The sequence below is a fragment of the Cyprinodon variegatus genome, unplaced genomic scaffold, assembly GCF_000732505.1.
Source record: "Cyprinodon variegatus isolate N-32 unplaced genomic scaffold, C_variegatus-1.0 Scaffold19, whole genome shotgun sequence".
NCBI classification, from domain to species: domain Eukaryota; kingdom Metazoa; phylum Chordata; class Actinopteri; order Cyprinodontiformes; family Cyprinodontidae; genus Cyprinodon; species Cyprinodon variegatus.
In genome coordinates, this window is record NW_015150472.1 from 431,916 (window position 1) to 449,960 (window position 18,045).

General features: G+C 36.9%; 1 protein-coding gene across 1 annotated transcript in view; it reads right to left on the reverse strand.

Moving 5' to 3' along the window:
• Positions 1–18,045, reverse strand: part of xpnpep2 (X-prolyl aminopeptidase (aminopeptidase P) 2, membrane-bound) — a 22,819-nt gene that overhangs the window by 2,095 nt on the left and 2,679 nt on the right. Inside the window, exons 5-20 of the mRNA XM_015388507.1 lie at positions 16,058–16,162; positions 14,818–14,904; positions 14,516–14,659; positions 13,315–13,416; positions 13,130–13,211; positions 12,733–12,934; positions 12,552–12,641; positions 12,345–12,454; positions 10,385–10,462; positions 6,269–6,340; positions 6,129–6,189; positions 5,963–6,032; positions 5,696–5,800; positions 1,982–2,041; positions 772–848; positions 552–641 (exon numbers count right to left, since the gene is read on the reverse strand). Of these exons, the coding sequence (XP_015243993.1) occupies positions 552–641; positions 772–848; positions 1,982–2,041; positions 5,696–5,800; positions 5,963–6,032; positions 6,129–6,189; positions 6,269–6,340; positions 10,385–10,462; positions 12,345–12,454; positions 12,552–12,641; positions 12,733–12,934; positions 13,130–13,211; positions 13,315–13,416; positions 14,516–14,659; positions 14,818–14,904; positions 16,058–16,162 (1,535 nt within the window). The remainder of the gene's footprint in view (positions 1–551; positions 642–771; positions 849–1,981; positions 2,042–5,695; positions 5,801–5,962; positions 6,033–6,128; positions 6,190–6,268; positions 6,341–10,384; positions 10,463–12,344; positions 12,455–12,551; positions 12,642–12,732; positions 12,935–13,129; positions 13,212–13,314; positions 13,417–14,515; positions 14,660–14,817; positions 14,905–16,057; positions 16,163–18,045) is intronic.

The window sequence follows — 18,045 nt, forward strand, 5'->3', positions numbered from 1 at the left end:
GGTCTGAGGTCGTCTGTTGGTATCCCCCTCAGGGCGCCAAACAGGATTTTTGGATGTTGCCATAATTTTGAAAGCATCTAAAAGCAAATGTTCCATTAAGTATTTTGAAATACTTTGTGACATTGTTTGGACGTTATGATGTAATTATCTATTATTAAGCTACCTATTTTTTTTTTTTTTTTTTTCAAAGACATAGATCTGTTAAAATAAGGTTTTATCTATAGCTTTCTTTTTTTTTTAGCTTTGAAGGTATTTTTTTTTGGAGAAAAAGAAATAAAACACAAAAGCCAAATTTCTCACGTGGTTTTGTTTTCTTTGACTATGTTTTGATCTCAGAGCTGCATAGAAACTTAAACCACAAGTGTGAAATGGGGATTTTAAGAGGAAGCTAGAACCTGTGTTGCAGAAAAGAGAAAGACAGGGTCCATGTCACACAGCAATGTATTTACAAATTAAAACAGGAAGCTGACGACAGTCCGTCATAGTTTAACAGTCTGCATCCGCCTGATGTTTCGTAACTGAATCATTGCTTTTGTAAAAAGATAGCTCACCTGCTTTGAACTGAGGAGCGAAGTGTCAATAAGCTTTCTGTCGTATGGAACCAGGGACACGGTGTCAAATGTCAGGAAGTTATGTCCATACTGAGAAATACAGAGGTTTCATAATGTAAAATAAAAAAAACATGCAATTTAGCACAATCACCTGATTTTTCACAATCACCTGCAATTTAGCACAATCACCTGATTTTTCTGAACAGTTTTGCCTCTTTACCTTTGTCTGAACAGGTATGATCACTGCGATATCTTCAATCCGTATGCCAAAGTCATTCTCTTTGTAATATCCAGGCTCTGTAACAAAATCATATATAAACATATACAGCACTATAAAAAACGATTTGCTTTCCTGTAAATCTGTTATGCCTCTCAGTCAGACTAAATGTTTTAGATTAAACAAATCTTATTATCAAACTCAGACAAAGATAAAGTTAAACATAAGTTAAAACTAAATTAAGGTGATAAACATTTTTAAACATTGGTATTAATTATACTTTGGGTATTAGTTTTCAAGCAGATGTAATGGGACACAGCCGTCTTGAAATTCTTAATTTCTGTATTTTGGTGGGGGTGGGTGGGGAAATCTTCCATCCATCCATCCATCCATCCATCCATCCATCCATCCATCCATCCATCCATCCATCCATCCATCCATCCATCCNATCCATCCATCCATCCATCCATCCATCCATCCATCCATCCATCCATCCATCCATCCATCCATCCATCCATCCATCCATCTTCTCCCGCTTAGTCCTTGTCAGGGTCGTGAGGTTGGTGCCTATCTCTGGCAGTCTATGGGCGAGAGGTGGGGTACACCCTGGACAGGTCGCCAGTCTGTTGCAGGGCAGCAGCACAGAGACAAACAACCATTCATGCACACACTCACACCTAAGGACAATTTTAGAGAGGTCAATAAGCCTAAGAGTCATGTTTCTGGACTCTGGGAGGAAGTTAGAGTACCCAGAGAGAGCTACGCATGTATGGGGGGAACATGCAACTCCATGCAGAAAGACCCCGGGCTGGGAATTGAATCCAGAACCTTCTTGATGCAAGGCAGCAGTGCTACCCACTGTTCCACTGTGCAGCCTGTATTTACATTACATTTCTCATAAATTAAACAGTTTTTTCCCCTAAAAGACCAGTATAAGATATATTTTTACTATTTTTCTAACTTTATGAAATAATTGCAGTTCCTAACATTGGTGACAGGTCTGGTCGAACAGTTCAACAAGTAAGTGTCCTTGTTCTATGCAGCGGATTAACATTGCAGTATTAGCTCTTCATAATGCAGTCAGGTTCAACACTAGCTTTCGACAGAACCTTATATTTAACTCAGGTTTATCAGAAAAACTGACAGGAAACATCTGACTGGAAATGAGCACCATTTTAACATGCAAGAGGTGATAAATTTACAAACAACTCACCAATTGATGTAAACATGCCAGCTTTGAAAGGAATGTTGTTGGTCTGAAATCCAACTGGCCCTGTAAAGTGGAAGCAAACCTGATCTGAGAATCTGAGAAGGAACCTCTGTTATACTGTTTTCCAATGATTACCAAAACATTCATACTTTTTATTATGAATATCTTTAAAAAATGATCAGCACATATTTTGATTTGTCAAAATGTTGCTGAAGTATGGCTAACCTAAAAAAAAGCAAAAATGCTCAGGGCAGCCAGTTTTGGGTGTTCCTATTTAGGTGTGGTCATCAGAACATAGGTCCAACAACAACAAGAATAACTTGAGACTTTTTCTCCATTATGTACTTTTAATGCTTTTCAGAGAATGAATCTAAACTAGGATGCAGGTAACTTGCCTTGCCCTAATCATTCCCACATGCTATTTTGAAATGGTGTTCAAATAAATGTCATAAAAATGCTTAAAAATCTTGTTTAATTTACTTTAAATAACTGAAATGTCTGTACATCTTTGAGTTAACAATAGATTTGGTTCTGTTCTTTGTTTCAACAATTGATAAACTAAGTCAGAAAATCAACCATAACCCAAGTCCAATGATTGTCTATGCATCCATTGTGTCTCGGTGCTTGTCTTTGCTGGGTTGGTGCCAATCCTTAGCTGTCATCTGCTGAGAGGTGAGCCACACCCTGACCAGCTCCCGCAGGTGGATAATCCAGGTCCACAAAGTAAAAACCCTGACTAAATTGTCTTTATCCTTTTCACCTAGCCAGGTGATTAGTGCACACTGTCAATGGTTATAGCTACTATATGCTTTTTGCATTCCGGACCTGGATTATCTACCTCTACCAGTTGCCATTTCATCACAGGGCAACAAAGAGTTCGATGGATGCAAACTCTGTTACTTATGGGGTGGAAACTGTTAGGAAACTGCAGTACCCCAAAAGAATCCATGCATCCACATGAAAAGCTTTGTCCCTTTAGACATAAAGTACTGGAGGTATAAAACCACACTTCCTTACAGTAGTAGAATATAGAATAAAGAAAATGTCTGAATTTTCTCCTGTGAGAGTAGCACAAGCTTCAAGCTGCAAGTTGACAACACCACACAACACAAGGAAGTAGAAAACAGCCGTTTACAACATTTTCAAAGTCTCATCATGCCATTTTAGAGTGAGAGTAATTTTTTTCAGTTTTTTTCACAGTCTGATGATAGTGTTGGTATTTATGGGCTATATCATATGATATCTAGAAGTTTACATCTGCAAACCCTCGCCGGTAGGAGCTATTACTCGCTCGCCATGTTTTTCTGTCCGAGTAATTACAAGTTTCTCTTAGGTGCACGGTATGGAAATTCTGTCCGAATGGACGCTGTGTGAAGTTTACCATTCTGCTCCAGATTTCATGTTTTGACTTTGGTCTTGTTACAACCTTAGAAGTCTTAACAGAGTGAGGATCATAACCTTTCAACAAACATGCTGCAACAGTAAAACATATCAGTTCAAATGATATATTCTTTGTCTTTTTATCTGAGTTGAAAACATTTTTCTTATTTCTGAAATAATGTGTGATGACCACAGGTTTTGTGTTTTTTGTTAGGGTATTGATGGGTGAAAACAGAAAAGCTGAGTTCTACTGTACTGTACATGGGGGGTAAACAAATAGATTGGTATCTTTCAAAGTTTTTTGGGGGTCCAGGGAAAAAAATGAAAAACACAGTGAGACATTAGTCATAAACATAGATCACAAGGAACAGTAAGTAACCTTTTCTAGGAGTGGCTGGTATTTACAGATGTATCAATGGTAAAAACATTTACTATGGATGTGTCCGAATTTCCACCCTAACCACTATATAGGGCACTATATGGTGTAAATGAGTGTCCAAACGTATAGTGGATAAAAAAAGTAGTGGACTCGAAATTTCCCACAAAGCACCTTATTAGGATAACCATCATTTATGACGTGTGAGTTTATTCCACCCTAATAAACTCGCACATCATCAATTAGGACAGTTCCTCTGACCACCTATATACAGTTATCATCCTCATTCTGTACATGGTGAAGAGTTGGGGATGGAATGAGAGCGGTTGCCTTCAGCTAAGAACAAAGTGCAATATCTAGATAAGGTGGAGCCATGAATGTCTCATCATCTGCTAATGTGTATGATGTAATGATGTGATGATGTTGCATACTGGAGATGTATAAAATGCTTCTCTAACTGTGACTTGACTGCTTCACGAGATGTGAGCACGGTTGGTAAGCAGCTGCCTTCTGTAACTCAAAGTAACTTCTCTGATCTGAGTAAGATTACAATTTCTATTAAAATATATTGTCATGTCTAATGACTTCATAACTTATATTTAGCACATATGCTTTATGAAGTGTTATTTAAAGAGTTCGTCCCAAGTTATCTCTTTTCAGGAAAACAAACCAGAGAAGAAAACTTCAAGGTGTAAGCACAGAGCTTTCTTTGGTGATCATCCATGGTCACTAGAGGAGCAGATATATGAAATGATTTGTGCGGAGACCTCTCCTCGCAAAGCATTATGGGATTTGCTGTAACAGCGGCCCACTGTCGCAATAGGCTGTCAGTACCCGACAGCGGCGACCAATAAGACAAATGTCACACAGACCGTGCGGTGGAGGCGGAGTTATGTGAGCAACTAGGAGTAAAAAATAGTGATCATCTGTCAGAACAGTAAGTTAACTAAGTTCGCTATAAAGTCAACGTTATATATAAAGTCCACTATATAGTCCCCGCTCTTTATAGTGATTGAGGGGTTAGGGCTAATCTTTGGACACAGCCTATGCCTCACAGGCCAAACCTTCTCAGTTAAGATCGAAGGTCAAGAGAGATTGGACAAAAATTACATAATTATGAGAGTTCCAAGGAAACTTTTTTTTGGTTTTTACCTGTAGCTCAAGCATACATATCTTATGCAACATCACAGTGAGCTGAAGCTCACCAATGTGTCCACTTCTTAATGGCAAAAATGGCGTTGTCACCTCGTGTCAAGTGTTTGTGCACTAACAGTGCTGGTTTGATTAAAAACTGGCAATAGGGGATAAATAAAACTATTTTTTCAAAGAAAGCTGAGCTAAAGTTCCTCCAATATCAAAGACTCACAGTAACCAATGATTCATGGCAGTTATTGCAGTAAAGGGTGACACAATAGGTTTTTAAATTAAAGGGACATTTTTTTTCACATTGGGCCAAGTAGTTTTGAACAAATTTTTAGGTTAAATAAATGAAATCTTAATTTCACAGTTAAAATGTATATTTACTCTGGGTAATTCTCGGTGATAATAAAATTAGTTTCATGATATAAAATTCTTAACTGTAATAATAAAACAAAAGAAGAAAAAAAACTGCAAGAGAATGGAGATTAATAATAATAAATAAAGAATAATATTGTTTACTGCGCTGTATTAAAATGCTTACCTACTGTCACATAGTTCAGCTGATGTGGGTAACGAGTGATGTAACCACATCACAAGAGGTTTTATTGCAAAAGAAATGTTCACTTACATGTGCATTCCTTTCCAATGTTTGTAATGCTCAGCTGATGCCCAGAGTTCTGGTCAATACAAACTCTTTGCAGTGTTTTTTTTATTTGTATATAAATATTCATATCTTTATAAATCAGTATTTCTGTTTTTTTAGTTTATGCAGTAAAATGTTTTTGATCAATTCTATCAAAAACACCAATAAAGAGCCTTACATTCATGAACTCCAAAGTAGTTTCCCACCCCATGACCGGTGCCATGGCCGTAGTTCAGGCCCACCTCCCACAGAGCCCGCCGGCCAAGCATTTCTATGCGCACACCTGTTGAGACACAAAAAGCCTCTTTCAGGACCTTATAATAAACATTCTGCAGCAGAAGAAGGAGTGCAATCACCTCAGAATGATGTGGAGCAAGATCGCTCTCTAGTGGTGACACAAAAACAAAGTTCAGGGATGGAAAGTACCTTATTGTTTTCTACTCACCACTTGTCCCTGAGGGAAAAACAGTATGTGATATTTCTATGTTCCCCATGAGCACTCGAGTAAAAGCCTCCTGTAGAATAAATAGCGGTAAAATGTGTTTGAAATATGGAATTTAGCGTAGAGTTTTAAATGAATAAAAAAAAAAGCTGTTTAATGTAAATGTAACCTTTTGCATGTCTGTTGGTGACCCCCAGTGAACCGTGCGGGTGATGTCAGTGGTACCATCTCTAAGAAATGAGAAATAGTGAGAGTCATTTTGAGCGCACGAGACCTGAAGTAAAACTGGAAGAGACTGGCTTTACTCACAGATACTGGCCACCCGAGTCAACCAAGTACATCTCATCAACTGTCAGCTTCCTGTTGGTTTCTTCTGACGGGCTGCATGGCAGTAAAAAAACAGGAAATGATACTGGTAATTCACTGATAGTGTTTACTGTTAAAATACAAAAGAACTTTTTAAAATAATCTGACAGTTAAAAAAAATATAGATACAAAAGCTCAAAGAACTCTCCAACATTCCAACTCTTCAACGTTAGCACCGGTGACAAATTTTGTTCTGAACAATGCAACATTAAAGATTTTCTAACTTTATGAAATTTTATGAAACATTTTTATTTTTACATTATTATTTCTAAGATACAAGAGCGGTTGGATGATCATCAGTGAAAAATAACAGGCAATGTAACTGAGATAATATTTAATCTTTTTCCTGACACACCTGTAGCAAAGAGTCTCATGCTGTTACAGCTCAAAAATAGTTAAATGCAATTTTTCCATTTTGTCAAATCGTAACCACAGACTTCATTGTGTTTTAGTTGTAGCCTTGAGGTCAAAGTTAAGGAAAATTGTGAAGTTAAAAGAAAAAGATTTTTGTCTTTAAACTTTCATTTTCTTTATGAATAAAATTTTTTTTTAAAGCACAGTTTGCAGTAATGTGGCATGGTCTCTACCAGTTTTGCACTTCTATCTATTGGCATTTCTTCCCATTCCTCTTTGCAAACTACTGTAGGTCAGGCTGGGTGGAGAGCGTCTGTGAACATCCATTTTCAAGCTCATTGCACAGATTCTGAAATTGATTTCTGTCTGTAACAGGTGTGTGACATTCTGAGAAATAATTTGTAGTTGTTGATCCAGTTGTAGTTCTGGTTGTATCTTTAAGTGTCCTGCTGGAAGGTAAACTGTGATTTTCTTTCCAAGTAGAACTTAAATTATCCTCCACCCATCTCGCTATCATCTCACACTCTCATTTCCGTCCCCACATCATGATGTTGTTTCCACCAAGCTTCAGATGTGAAGTGCTGATTTTCTCCCTCAGATTATGTTTTGAATGGGCACAAAAGTTTCAGTTTACATCTCATTTGACCAGAGCACCTTATTCAACATGTTTGCCATTTTCTCTATATGCCAAATGATTTTATTTTTTGTATGTCTTTCAACAAGGCTTTCTTTTGCCGCTCTGCTGTTAAAGCCAGGTTTTTGGAGTTCAGTAGAACTTTAACTGGCTATTAAGGCTCTCATTTTGCTCCATGTGTTAGAAGGTATACAGCTGTGCTATAATCTTTTAATTTCAGATAGATTGATGATAACCACTGCTTTAAACTTCTCCACAGCATTGTCCCTCATCTCTATACTGTAGTCTTCATGATGCAGTTCACTCACTGATATTCTCTAACAAACAGAACAGCTCTATGTATACTGGGATTAAAACTACACATAGGTTCACTCTACTTATATGGATAGTTTGAAAAGGTGGTCCTGGTTCAGCCTCCTTAAACACCTCAGATGCACAAAACCAATTTTTAATTAACAGAGAATATCTTCTTTTTGTTCTTTTTTTCTGTGACATATAGAAATAATCTTTATATTTTACAATATTATCTACTAACACATTTTGCTGGTGATTAATACAGAGAAATTCCCTCCTCTATAGAAAATCTTCATGGTTATCGGTGCTGCAGTTCAATACTTAGATTGTTATTTAAAAGACAGTCTTGAGGCTCACTACTTTTTCACTTGATCTGATATAGGGATTCAAAGTATAAATAAATCAGTGAAAAGTGATGCTGGACAACACACTAGAAATCCTGTTCTGAGAAATGCTACTAACTGCAATGGTGTGCCAATTTATTCCATTTGGATGCAAAAAAACCCAAAAAACAGTATTAAAAGAAGTTTCCCCCCCAAAAAAATTTTTGCTTCACAGACAAACTGTCTGCTCTATTTGACTTATTGATGGTCCAAATTTTGTACACATATGCATCCAATATTATCTGATGTAGCTAGTGTTGCTCCGATACTGATACCAGTGTCAGGCAGGGCCCCGACACTGCACTAAAATGGTGGTATCGGTATCGGCAAGTACCGACAAATAGGGCACCGATACCATGTTATGAGTTAAAAGTTTATTCAACTATTGTCACCCATTCCAGGAAGGCAATAAAAATTTCGGTTGGATTACTTTGCATTAGTCTTTTTCCTGTTTCTCAAAGATAGGCAGCAACTTGACAAAGCCATGATGGCAATTATTTTACATCCAAGTAGTATGCAGTTCTTCATATATACACACACATCAATTTCAAACAGATGCTATCGGTATGGTATCGGTATCCAATACCGATACTGCACAGCCAGGTATCGGGTATCGGTATCAGGGCCAAAAAATGGCATCGGCGCAACACCAGTTGTAGCACCCATGCCTCCTTCCCACCTGAGTGTCAAACATTCTAAATATAGGCAGTGAATATGCAGCTGCAATCTGACTCAACTTTGATAAATCATGAGGGAAGCAAGTCATTACATTTGCAAGTCCTCGTCTAATGTTCTGTTGATCAGCATATGTTCTGTATATTAATGAAAGCTAACTGGCTAACTGGACTGTGGGTACTGCTTTATTCACATCATAGATGTAATTCTGATTGTGGCTGGTTACTAGATCAACTTTGTACAGGCTATCAATTATGTGCCTATTTTTATACATGCAAAAATATTGATTTACTTTAGCAAAATATGCAATATTAGATCAAGACCTTAATCTATTCGCCTTGATCTGTATTTTCTTAGTGTCTTAGTTCAGCTCCTTTTGCATTATCTCTTTTGTCTCTTTTTGATTCCCTAATTTTATGAACTGAATCCTTTGATTCTGTTATCTGTTTCCTTTGTCTTTTTCTACTTCTGCATCAATATTTATTTATTCATTCTGGGTTACTCATCATTTGTTGCTTAATTCTTACATTTAACTTTATTTAAACTTTCTAACTATTACACTGCACCGTTTTCTGTCTGTGCTCCATGTCCTGTTCAACATCTGCAAGTGTTCTGCTTCATTATGTCACCTACCTGTACACAATTCTCTTTCTGAGCTCCTGTCTGCATTTTTGGTTAACTCAGAGCTTAAAAAAATAAGGTATCACATCACGTGTTCTGATTTTTAATTCCTAAAACCTTTACAAACTATTATCTCTTCTCCTTCAACTTTACAGTTATGCCTTATGTTGTTCTGGTCTTACTGTGCTTATCATCACATATAGAGGTTTTTTTGTGTCACTCCTGACAGAACAGTAACAAAGGGCCACTAGTGAAATGATCCAAAACACAAAAGGGAATTCCCTTGAATATAAGACACTTTTGGTATCTCCCCTGTTTAAAGGATGAAAGCTAAATATGTTGGGTATGCAGTCAACGATTACACAACAGTATTGTAAAATGTAGCTTTCTAAATGTTTCGTGCCCCAGAATGTTCAGAGGAGTTAAATAGCTGTATTCATAACAAACATTTTGTACAAAGTGGCCTATATCTACTGCTGAAAAATACGTTGAAATCATTGATTTGCATAAAACACATCAGATGCTTGAAGCACAGATTTGCTAGATTTGTTTCAAACACCCTGTTTTACATCTATGCACATAAAATGAAGGCACTCTAAAAACTTGGCGGGATGGAAAATAATTTTTTTAAATTGAAAAACAACAGTTTCATCAGCTTTAAACATATATATACGGTAGTATAAACTTGGCCTTACACTGTCCCCACAAAGTAACACACTTGCTACAGCAAAGGCAATCTGTTGAGTCCCATTGATTTTCAGTCAATTTTAACCCTTTCTATCCCTTGAACCTGACATTAACCATTAACTCAACCACTACCAGGGCATACCTCACCTTAACCTAAATAAAAGTCACACCTTAGTCCTAAACCTAACCTTTAGCAGACAACATGTTCTCACTCTAATACCAAAATAAGAGCACATATAAAATCAAACACATCCTTACTGCACTTAGCTCTTTTTGTTTTTTGTCTTTAATATTTCACCCATTTAAGAATTTCTTTATTCATTCCAAACTGTATGCCTACACAAGCTGGAATAAGGAAAGTCTCATTAAAACATAGAACTTGAAAAAGAAGATGACATGCTTTCATCTTACCTGTAGTGTGCAAGAGCTGCATTTGGTCCACTAGCAGAGATTGTTTCAAAGCTTGGGCCTTTGTTGTCCTTCTGTTTGCTGGAACATAAATATATCTGTTATTCCCATTTCCAAAATATCTATAGATATGTTAATAAATACTTAAATACAGGAATAATACATCTATAATACACAAAAAAATCAATGTGTTTACACACTCTATACAAGTGTACAAGTAAACAATCAATAGTGAGGACTTCCAATAGTGTATCACTATTGGAAGTCCTCACAGGCACGTTGTTTTCGATATAGTTTACTACCACACGTCAACAGTAAATTAAGAAGCACAAGCTTTTTTTCCAAGCTAAATATAAGCAATGTAATTAAGACTAATGTAACTGTTGTCTGCAGCTGTTGTGCTGAGCTGCGTATGCTGTTGGCAGCAGGCTTTTGTTCATCTCTTATTTTTTCCAAGACTCCCTTTTAGTATTGGAAAAAGGATTAGCTGTTCCATCCTGTAAATACTTCAGGTAATGTTTCTCTGAATTGCATAACCCCATTTATAACATTAAGCCTTTTGATGCATCTTTTATTTAAAGGGGTCATAGAATTATTATATGGGGTAATGGTGCTGGTCCTTATGGTCTCTGAATAGGCTGTGTAACATTGGTTGGGCTAATAATGGCATATTAGCTGTTCTATGCGCTCTAATGCATGCCTGGTTACAATCCCTAGAATAAAACGACAGGATTTCTTCCTTTTATGGTATGCCTATGAATATTTAGATGAGCTGTGCACTGATTGGTTGGTTTACAACGAGCGAAGCTGCTCAGCAAAGATGCATCATTGCAATAGGCACTCACTCACTGAAACAGCGAGATGGTTGATATGGTAGGGTGACCAGACGTCCTCTTTTTCTTGGACAAGATTTCCGGGGAGAATTTAAAAATCGCACTGGATTTTGATCGACTACATTGCAGCACGTAGTCGAAACACACTGGGCACTTGAACCGGGCCGTGAGCTCCAGGGCTGGTTCGCGAACCCTGGCGGACGGGGGCAGGGAGCCAGTGAGGGATGGAAAGACCGAATCCTGATCCGATGACGGTAGCCTAGACACAGGCGGCCCCGTGCTTCCCCCCGTCCCCCACCTCCTGCTGAGGATGGGCAGCTCATGGTTCTCTGCTGAGGTCCGGTCCAGTCAGCGGCCAGCAGTCTACACTTCAAACCCCCCTCTCCCTTGGACCAGTGAACCAGTGGGCTGGTCTGCATGTTAGTTTTGGGGAGTGACAAAGGTACAGGCCAGAACCAAATAAGGCAACATCCCCAAGTTTACGTCAACTCGGGGCTTCATTTGGATTCGCAAGGGGTTTGAACGTCCATTTCATCCACGGAACTATCGTTATTCATCTATGACAAGGTAAACTCGGTTTTGCTTTCTATGACCCCTTTAAGAATGAAGCTTTTGTTGTTTTAAAAAAGTGAGTTTCATATTAATATGCTGTATTTATACTTATTAATGTATAATATGGATCTGCAACCTCTACAATCCAAAGAGCCATTTTCACAATTAGTCAAGTGTATAAAAATAGTTTAGAGCCGCGAACATTATTTGACCTTCTTTAAAGAGATACCTACCAAGGGTTTTGTTAATAATCACTGTGCCATGTCAAATATTTTAAAATGAAGGACAAAATTTGTGAAAAAAAGCAAGTGCATTTTAAATTGGTTTCTGAAATCCCATTTTAGCATTTAGAAAAGATCAAAAAACATATTTCTGTTATATTTAGAGTCAATTTCTTTTTCAGTGCAACCAGTCAGTTTGTTAGTAGTTCTTTTTTTTTGTTTTTACAAAGATTAGCTGGATCTTTATCATTTTTAGCTAAAGTGATGAAGAGCCACTGGCAAATGATTAAAAACCCTCTTGTGGCTCCAGGTCCACAGGTTTCAGACCCCTGAGTAAGACTTAATTTGTTTACTCACCTGCGACAGTTATTGACGTATTCTGCAGCGCTCAGCTCGGTCACATTCCCCTTTGGGACTGCCTTTTCCAGCCACATCAGCAACTGGATAACAGCAACTGCATCCCTCACCTGAATGACATGTGTGTCATGTTTTATCCTCACTTTTTAATTCCAGTTGGTAAAATAAAAATAATCTTTGTGACTTTTGTTTGCAATCGGGACGTACATGAGCTTCCCTCAGTATTCGTTCCTCAGTCTCATCTTTCACAGCTTTAGTTGTCAACACAGGAGAATAGGAGGATGTCATTAGTTTCTCCTAAATTAGATAACAACAAAAACAGGCATTAATATAAAACCACATTTTTTTAAATGCTAATAAAGTGAATATTTAGAATTCAGATACATACATGGGGCGTTATAATCTCATAAAGTGCGTAGTTTGTGTATTCTGTACCGATCCAAACTTTAACCCCAGGCTGAGCCACATAGGTCATTAGATTTTTCCGAACAGAATTGTAACTTTTTAGCTGCACACAGAGGGATTCTTTGCAAAATGCATTCAGGTAAGTCTTTAAGTCCTCAGTCACTCTGTCTGTGTGGACAAACAGCCTGTAGAAACAATGAAAAACATTATTCAATATGCTTAAATAAATGACAGGACAGTTTTATAAGGGTATTTGTTGTAATATTTAAAAAATACTATCTTCTATTTAATGTAAACCATTATTTGTTCAATAGATAGACATAAATAATAGTCAATAGACATAAATAAATGTATAGTAAATAAAAATATGAGTGACTTACCAGATTTCATTTAAAGTTAGAAGTGTGTAGGAGTAGAAGAAGGGGTTGTAAGGAATGTCATTTCCACGCAAATTAAAGAGCCCTAAAAAGATTAAAAAGAAAAAAAGCATCATCATTGATTCTTGTTTGTCTCCTGCTTGTTATTAGGGTTTAATTGCTCAGCATCAGGAGTGTTTTTTCCTCACAGGCTGTTTCATCCAGAGCTGAGAGAAGAAGAGCTGTGGGCTGGTATGGATTCATCGTCATTAGACTCCGTATCTGTTCCACCTTCACCTGCCATGTCCTCTCTGAAGGATGAAGCATGTTATGTGTTATGCTAATAGCATCAACGGACTCATTTAACTTTTGCCCATTTTATGCTTATTGTGATGGTACCACCACACCATCAAACAACAATTGTATATTTTGGTTAGAATTCATATTGTAGAAACATCGAAAACTAAAGCCAGAGGAAAAAAAAAAAAAGCATGTGGGGAAAGTTTGTGTTTGAGTTACTTGTGGGTTATAATAAATTAAATACAGGAAAATACTGGAAAAAGGGACAAATTGGAAGCATTTTTATCTCTTATAGACTCAAATAAAGCTACATTTGTTAGATATATTCAGAAATTACTACTAAAAATGCATTTTCCATCCAATTTGATCAAGTGTATGCTGTTTTGAAAAAAACAATAAACTATTTCCCTTACTATTTGTGCAAAAATGGTAATTACCCAAAGACGGTGGATACTTAATTCATATTCATGCCAGACTTTAGAATTAACACAATTTCATCTTATTCCCATTAGACATAAGCTGAACTCTATGGCTGTAGAAAGGGCAGTTATTAAACACTGTAATAACTACAGTGTGGAAAAATCTTTACTAAATGAATAAAACTGTAAACTGGTTTGATTTGTATTTTTTAGTTTAAGTGCTGTCTACCTTCTGACTGTAAAAACACATTTGCCCTTTTATGTCCTTGCTTGTTTGACATTCAAGTAATCGTCTCATTCTTCATTACTTAATGGACTCCATCTAGTCTGCCGAAAAATAAAAGAGCAACCATTCTTATCCTGACTGTCAAACATGCTCTTTAAACCATGCCGATGATGACTTTTTGCAGTTAAATATACAGACCATTAGGTTTGTGGTGCTCTCTATTCATTCTATTTTTCTAATCTACAGTCATAAAGACTAATAGGACCAACGCTGAGACAGCTTCCTTATCTGCAGGCTCCTCTTGTCCTTTCGAGTTGTTCAATCTGTCAGCCAACCGTAAAAAACATGCTCTTTATGGTTGTTTGCAGGGCTGCTTATTGCTTTCTTTCCAGTTTGCAGGTATTCATCAACTCACAGACTGCTGGGCTGCAGTTTATGTGTATTTGTGAATGCAAGAAGACCCACGTATGACTCTATCAGGCAGACGGATGAGGTTGTCAGGTGGGACAGGCGGCCTATCCTTCCACACTTGGTCGACCAGGTTATCAGGAATGGACTTGAGGATACGATTGCTGGACTCCAGACTCATGGCATAGCCTTCCTGGGTCTCTAATGGAGCAGGTTGCAGAAGATAACACCCATTACACAGACTCATTCTAAAGTAAACAATCTGGATGGCGTCTGATGCACCTATTAATATTTTCCTTCTACTTGGTTTATGGTTGTTAAAATTGACTAACAGCTGAGTTAAATATGTAAAAACTCACTGAGGGAGAAGAGGAAGGGATCAAAGCCTATGATGCCTTCTGCTGGTACCTCTGCCATAAGCCACTCTGCCACACTGATGATGGACACTAAAACATCAAATCCAAAATGTATTAATGATACCACCGAATATTGGCAAACTTTAAGGAGATGCATGATAATCAGTATTTAATGAAAATATGCAGAGGTTTCCATGCAGCTGGTTTGTGGGATGTGGGTTTAAAGAATAAAGCATGCAAGATACTCTGTTTACATTCAAATATTTTACTTATTAATCAATTGATGGATTCATTTGTTTTTATTTGTTTTGTGGATAGCATAGGTTGTTTCCAAAACCTGTTGAGCACTTTAAATAAGTGACAACTATGGTGGTCACAATCATTATTTTGACTGAACACAACCGTTAGACAGTTATCCATACAATACCGATAAATTAGCAATGCTTTGTTTCCGTTAATATTGATACTAACTTGTCATTGACAACGCTGACACCCACTTAGCAAAATTAAGGTTAGTCATAAAAATGTTTTTATTATTTTTGCAGGAAATCGCAATTGGGATAGATGGCATGTCATTAGAAATGTTAGCTAGCTATTATCATGAATCATAACTGGTCTTTCCCAATTATCTATCCTCATATGTGGTAACCAGAAATTACTAATACTATTGGTTGTAAGGTGTACCAGGAATCAATAAATGTATTTAGAGCTTTCTCAAAATTTAGTTCACTCTTACTGCTGGTAAGTCTGAAAAAATATTATGATATAAAAAAATACATTTTTGCTTTACTTTTTTTGTTACTATATGCTTATCTGTTTGTGTAATCCTGCCTAAAACTTTTTCTGCATGAGTCATTTCCTCACACAGTAGTTTTTAATAAATATGTAATAAAACAGCTTTAAAAACTGTGTTAATTGTAGAAACTATATTTCTTCAAAATATGTCAATCTGTGAATTTCAAGAACCTTATCCCCAATAAACATTCATTAAGGTTTTTAATCTCTTCTGGATAGTTTTGTTTAAGAACAAAAAGCAAAAAAAAAAAAAAAAAGTAATTATGTTTGAGAACAAACAATGTTTGTGTGAGTTTTTTCATAATAAAATCCCCATAATGACATGTTTAGTCTTTAAAATTCTATTTTTGAAAACTGAAAAAAACAAAAAAACACCCCACAGCTATTTAAAAGGAATGCATGCGTGCAACACTGCCATAAGAAAAGGGTAGAGTATAATCATCCATACCATCTTTTTCCAGTTCCCAGTTGCAGTCCATCTGTCTCTCAGCTTGGACCCAGTAGCGGCTGTCTGTCCACAGGGCCGCCTTGGTTCTACTGACAACAGCAGTGCCTGGAAAAAAAAAGGTGGGACAGCTGCAGTAACAAGTTGCTGGTGTCAAATCACAAAAACTGGACTGTGACAATTTTTTTTAAACTTCTAAACTTCTTTATACAGAGCTTTTATTTATATTGCTTTATATTGCTTTATATTGCAATAAGAGTTTTAATCCATTTATTTTTTTCCTCCTATCCATCCAAGCTTGTTTTATTAAGATTGGAGGCTCATTTGGACATTGCAGTCCCAGGCAACAATCTTAATATTTGTCCCTTATATATTGTATTTAAGCATATTCACCCAAAGTAGGCAGTTTATTTAATCTGCTTGAATCTTGTTTTGTTCCTTTACTTATGATTTATATTTGATGACAAGTATCAGCGTCAGTACATTTAGACCCTTGCCTTTAGGCACAGCGTGACCTTCACCAAGAGAAGAGTTCCTCTCATATCTGGAAACACAGTCCAAATCTGTCTATCTTTATGCTCCATTTTAGTATCACTCTTCCAGGCCATGATGAGCCTTTTACCTTTTATGAAAATGCTTCGAGACAGTCCTGTCCTCTATTGAACACCACATTAACTATATACAGCAAACCTCAACTTAAGCTTTTTTTAGACTATGGTGGCATTTTCAGTCTGGACTGTGTAACTAATACTGGGAGCATATTGTGCACTGTGCTTATAAAGTGGAGATCTAGAAGGAAATGTAATAATTAAAGACCTGGCACAGGAAATGAAAGATGTATCATTCCTCTCATAGCAAGTTTTTACTACTGCGATGGACTGGCAACCTGTCCAGGGTGTACCCATACTCTTGCCCGTAGACAGCTGGAGATAGGCACCAGCACCCCTCGTGACCCCACTTGAGATAAGTGTGTTAGAAAATGGATGGACGGAAGGAATTTTTTACTAAACAGCATATTATTATAACTAGTTGATAATTTCCATACTACAAACTGTGCTCTATTTGGATTTTTTCATGGAACTGTTAAATAAAGTGGGAAGACTCTATGACAGGGTAAGAGGCTGACTCACTGACTTAATTTTCGATATTGTAATATTGGGAGTTATTTGACCTTGGAAACCAGCAAACATAATGGGAAATGGTCATGTACTGGATTGAAATATAAGTCAGAAAACAGCAAAAGTTCACAGAATAACTCTCAAAGCAATTACACATTTTATCAGTCTTCAAAATATTATAATAATTTCTAAATATTTGTAAAAAAAAAAAAAAAAAAAAAACAACTTTATATTCTGATTAAACTCTTGTAGCCTATTATATGATGCACTCATGTACAGCGTTGACTAACCAGTATCAGGCTGGACCCTCTTTCTCCCAAAAGAATGACATTAAATCTTTACAGACTAGTTTAAAAAGGGTGTTGGGAACTTTTTTCTGAGGTTTTGTCTATATTTGCATTATTGCATCACGCAGTTGTTGCTGACATATCAAATACATATCCATCATGTTAGTCCCCTGCCCCACTACATCCTTTGGGATGAAGTGGGTAATAGATTGAGAACCTGTGACTGTGCTTAACATGTTCAAGTTGATTTGAGCCCTCTTATGATGTACGTTATCCTACAGGAAGCAGCAATCAGAAGATGGGTACACTGTAGTTATGATCCTACCTACTGCCAATGCTACTTACAGCTAGCCTGCTATGTTAGTATGTTTGCTTATATATACAGTCATCCCTACTTTAAATTATCTAAGGTTGAGGATATTAAAGATATAGGGGAGGATTTTATGCTCCACTTAAAAAAATGAATGCACATACACAACCCTGTAGCCGCTCCCGAGAGACTTAGACTTAGACAACATTTATTGTCATTTTGTATACACAGAGTGTATACAAAACGAAATTTCATCTCATTTCCATGCCTTAAAAT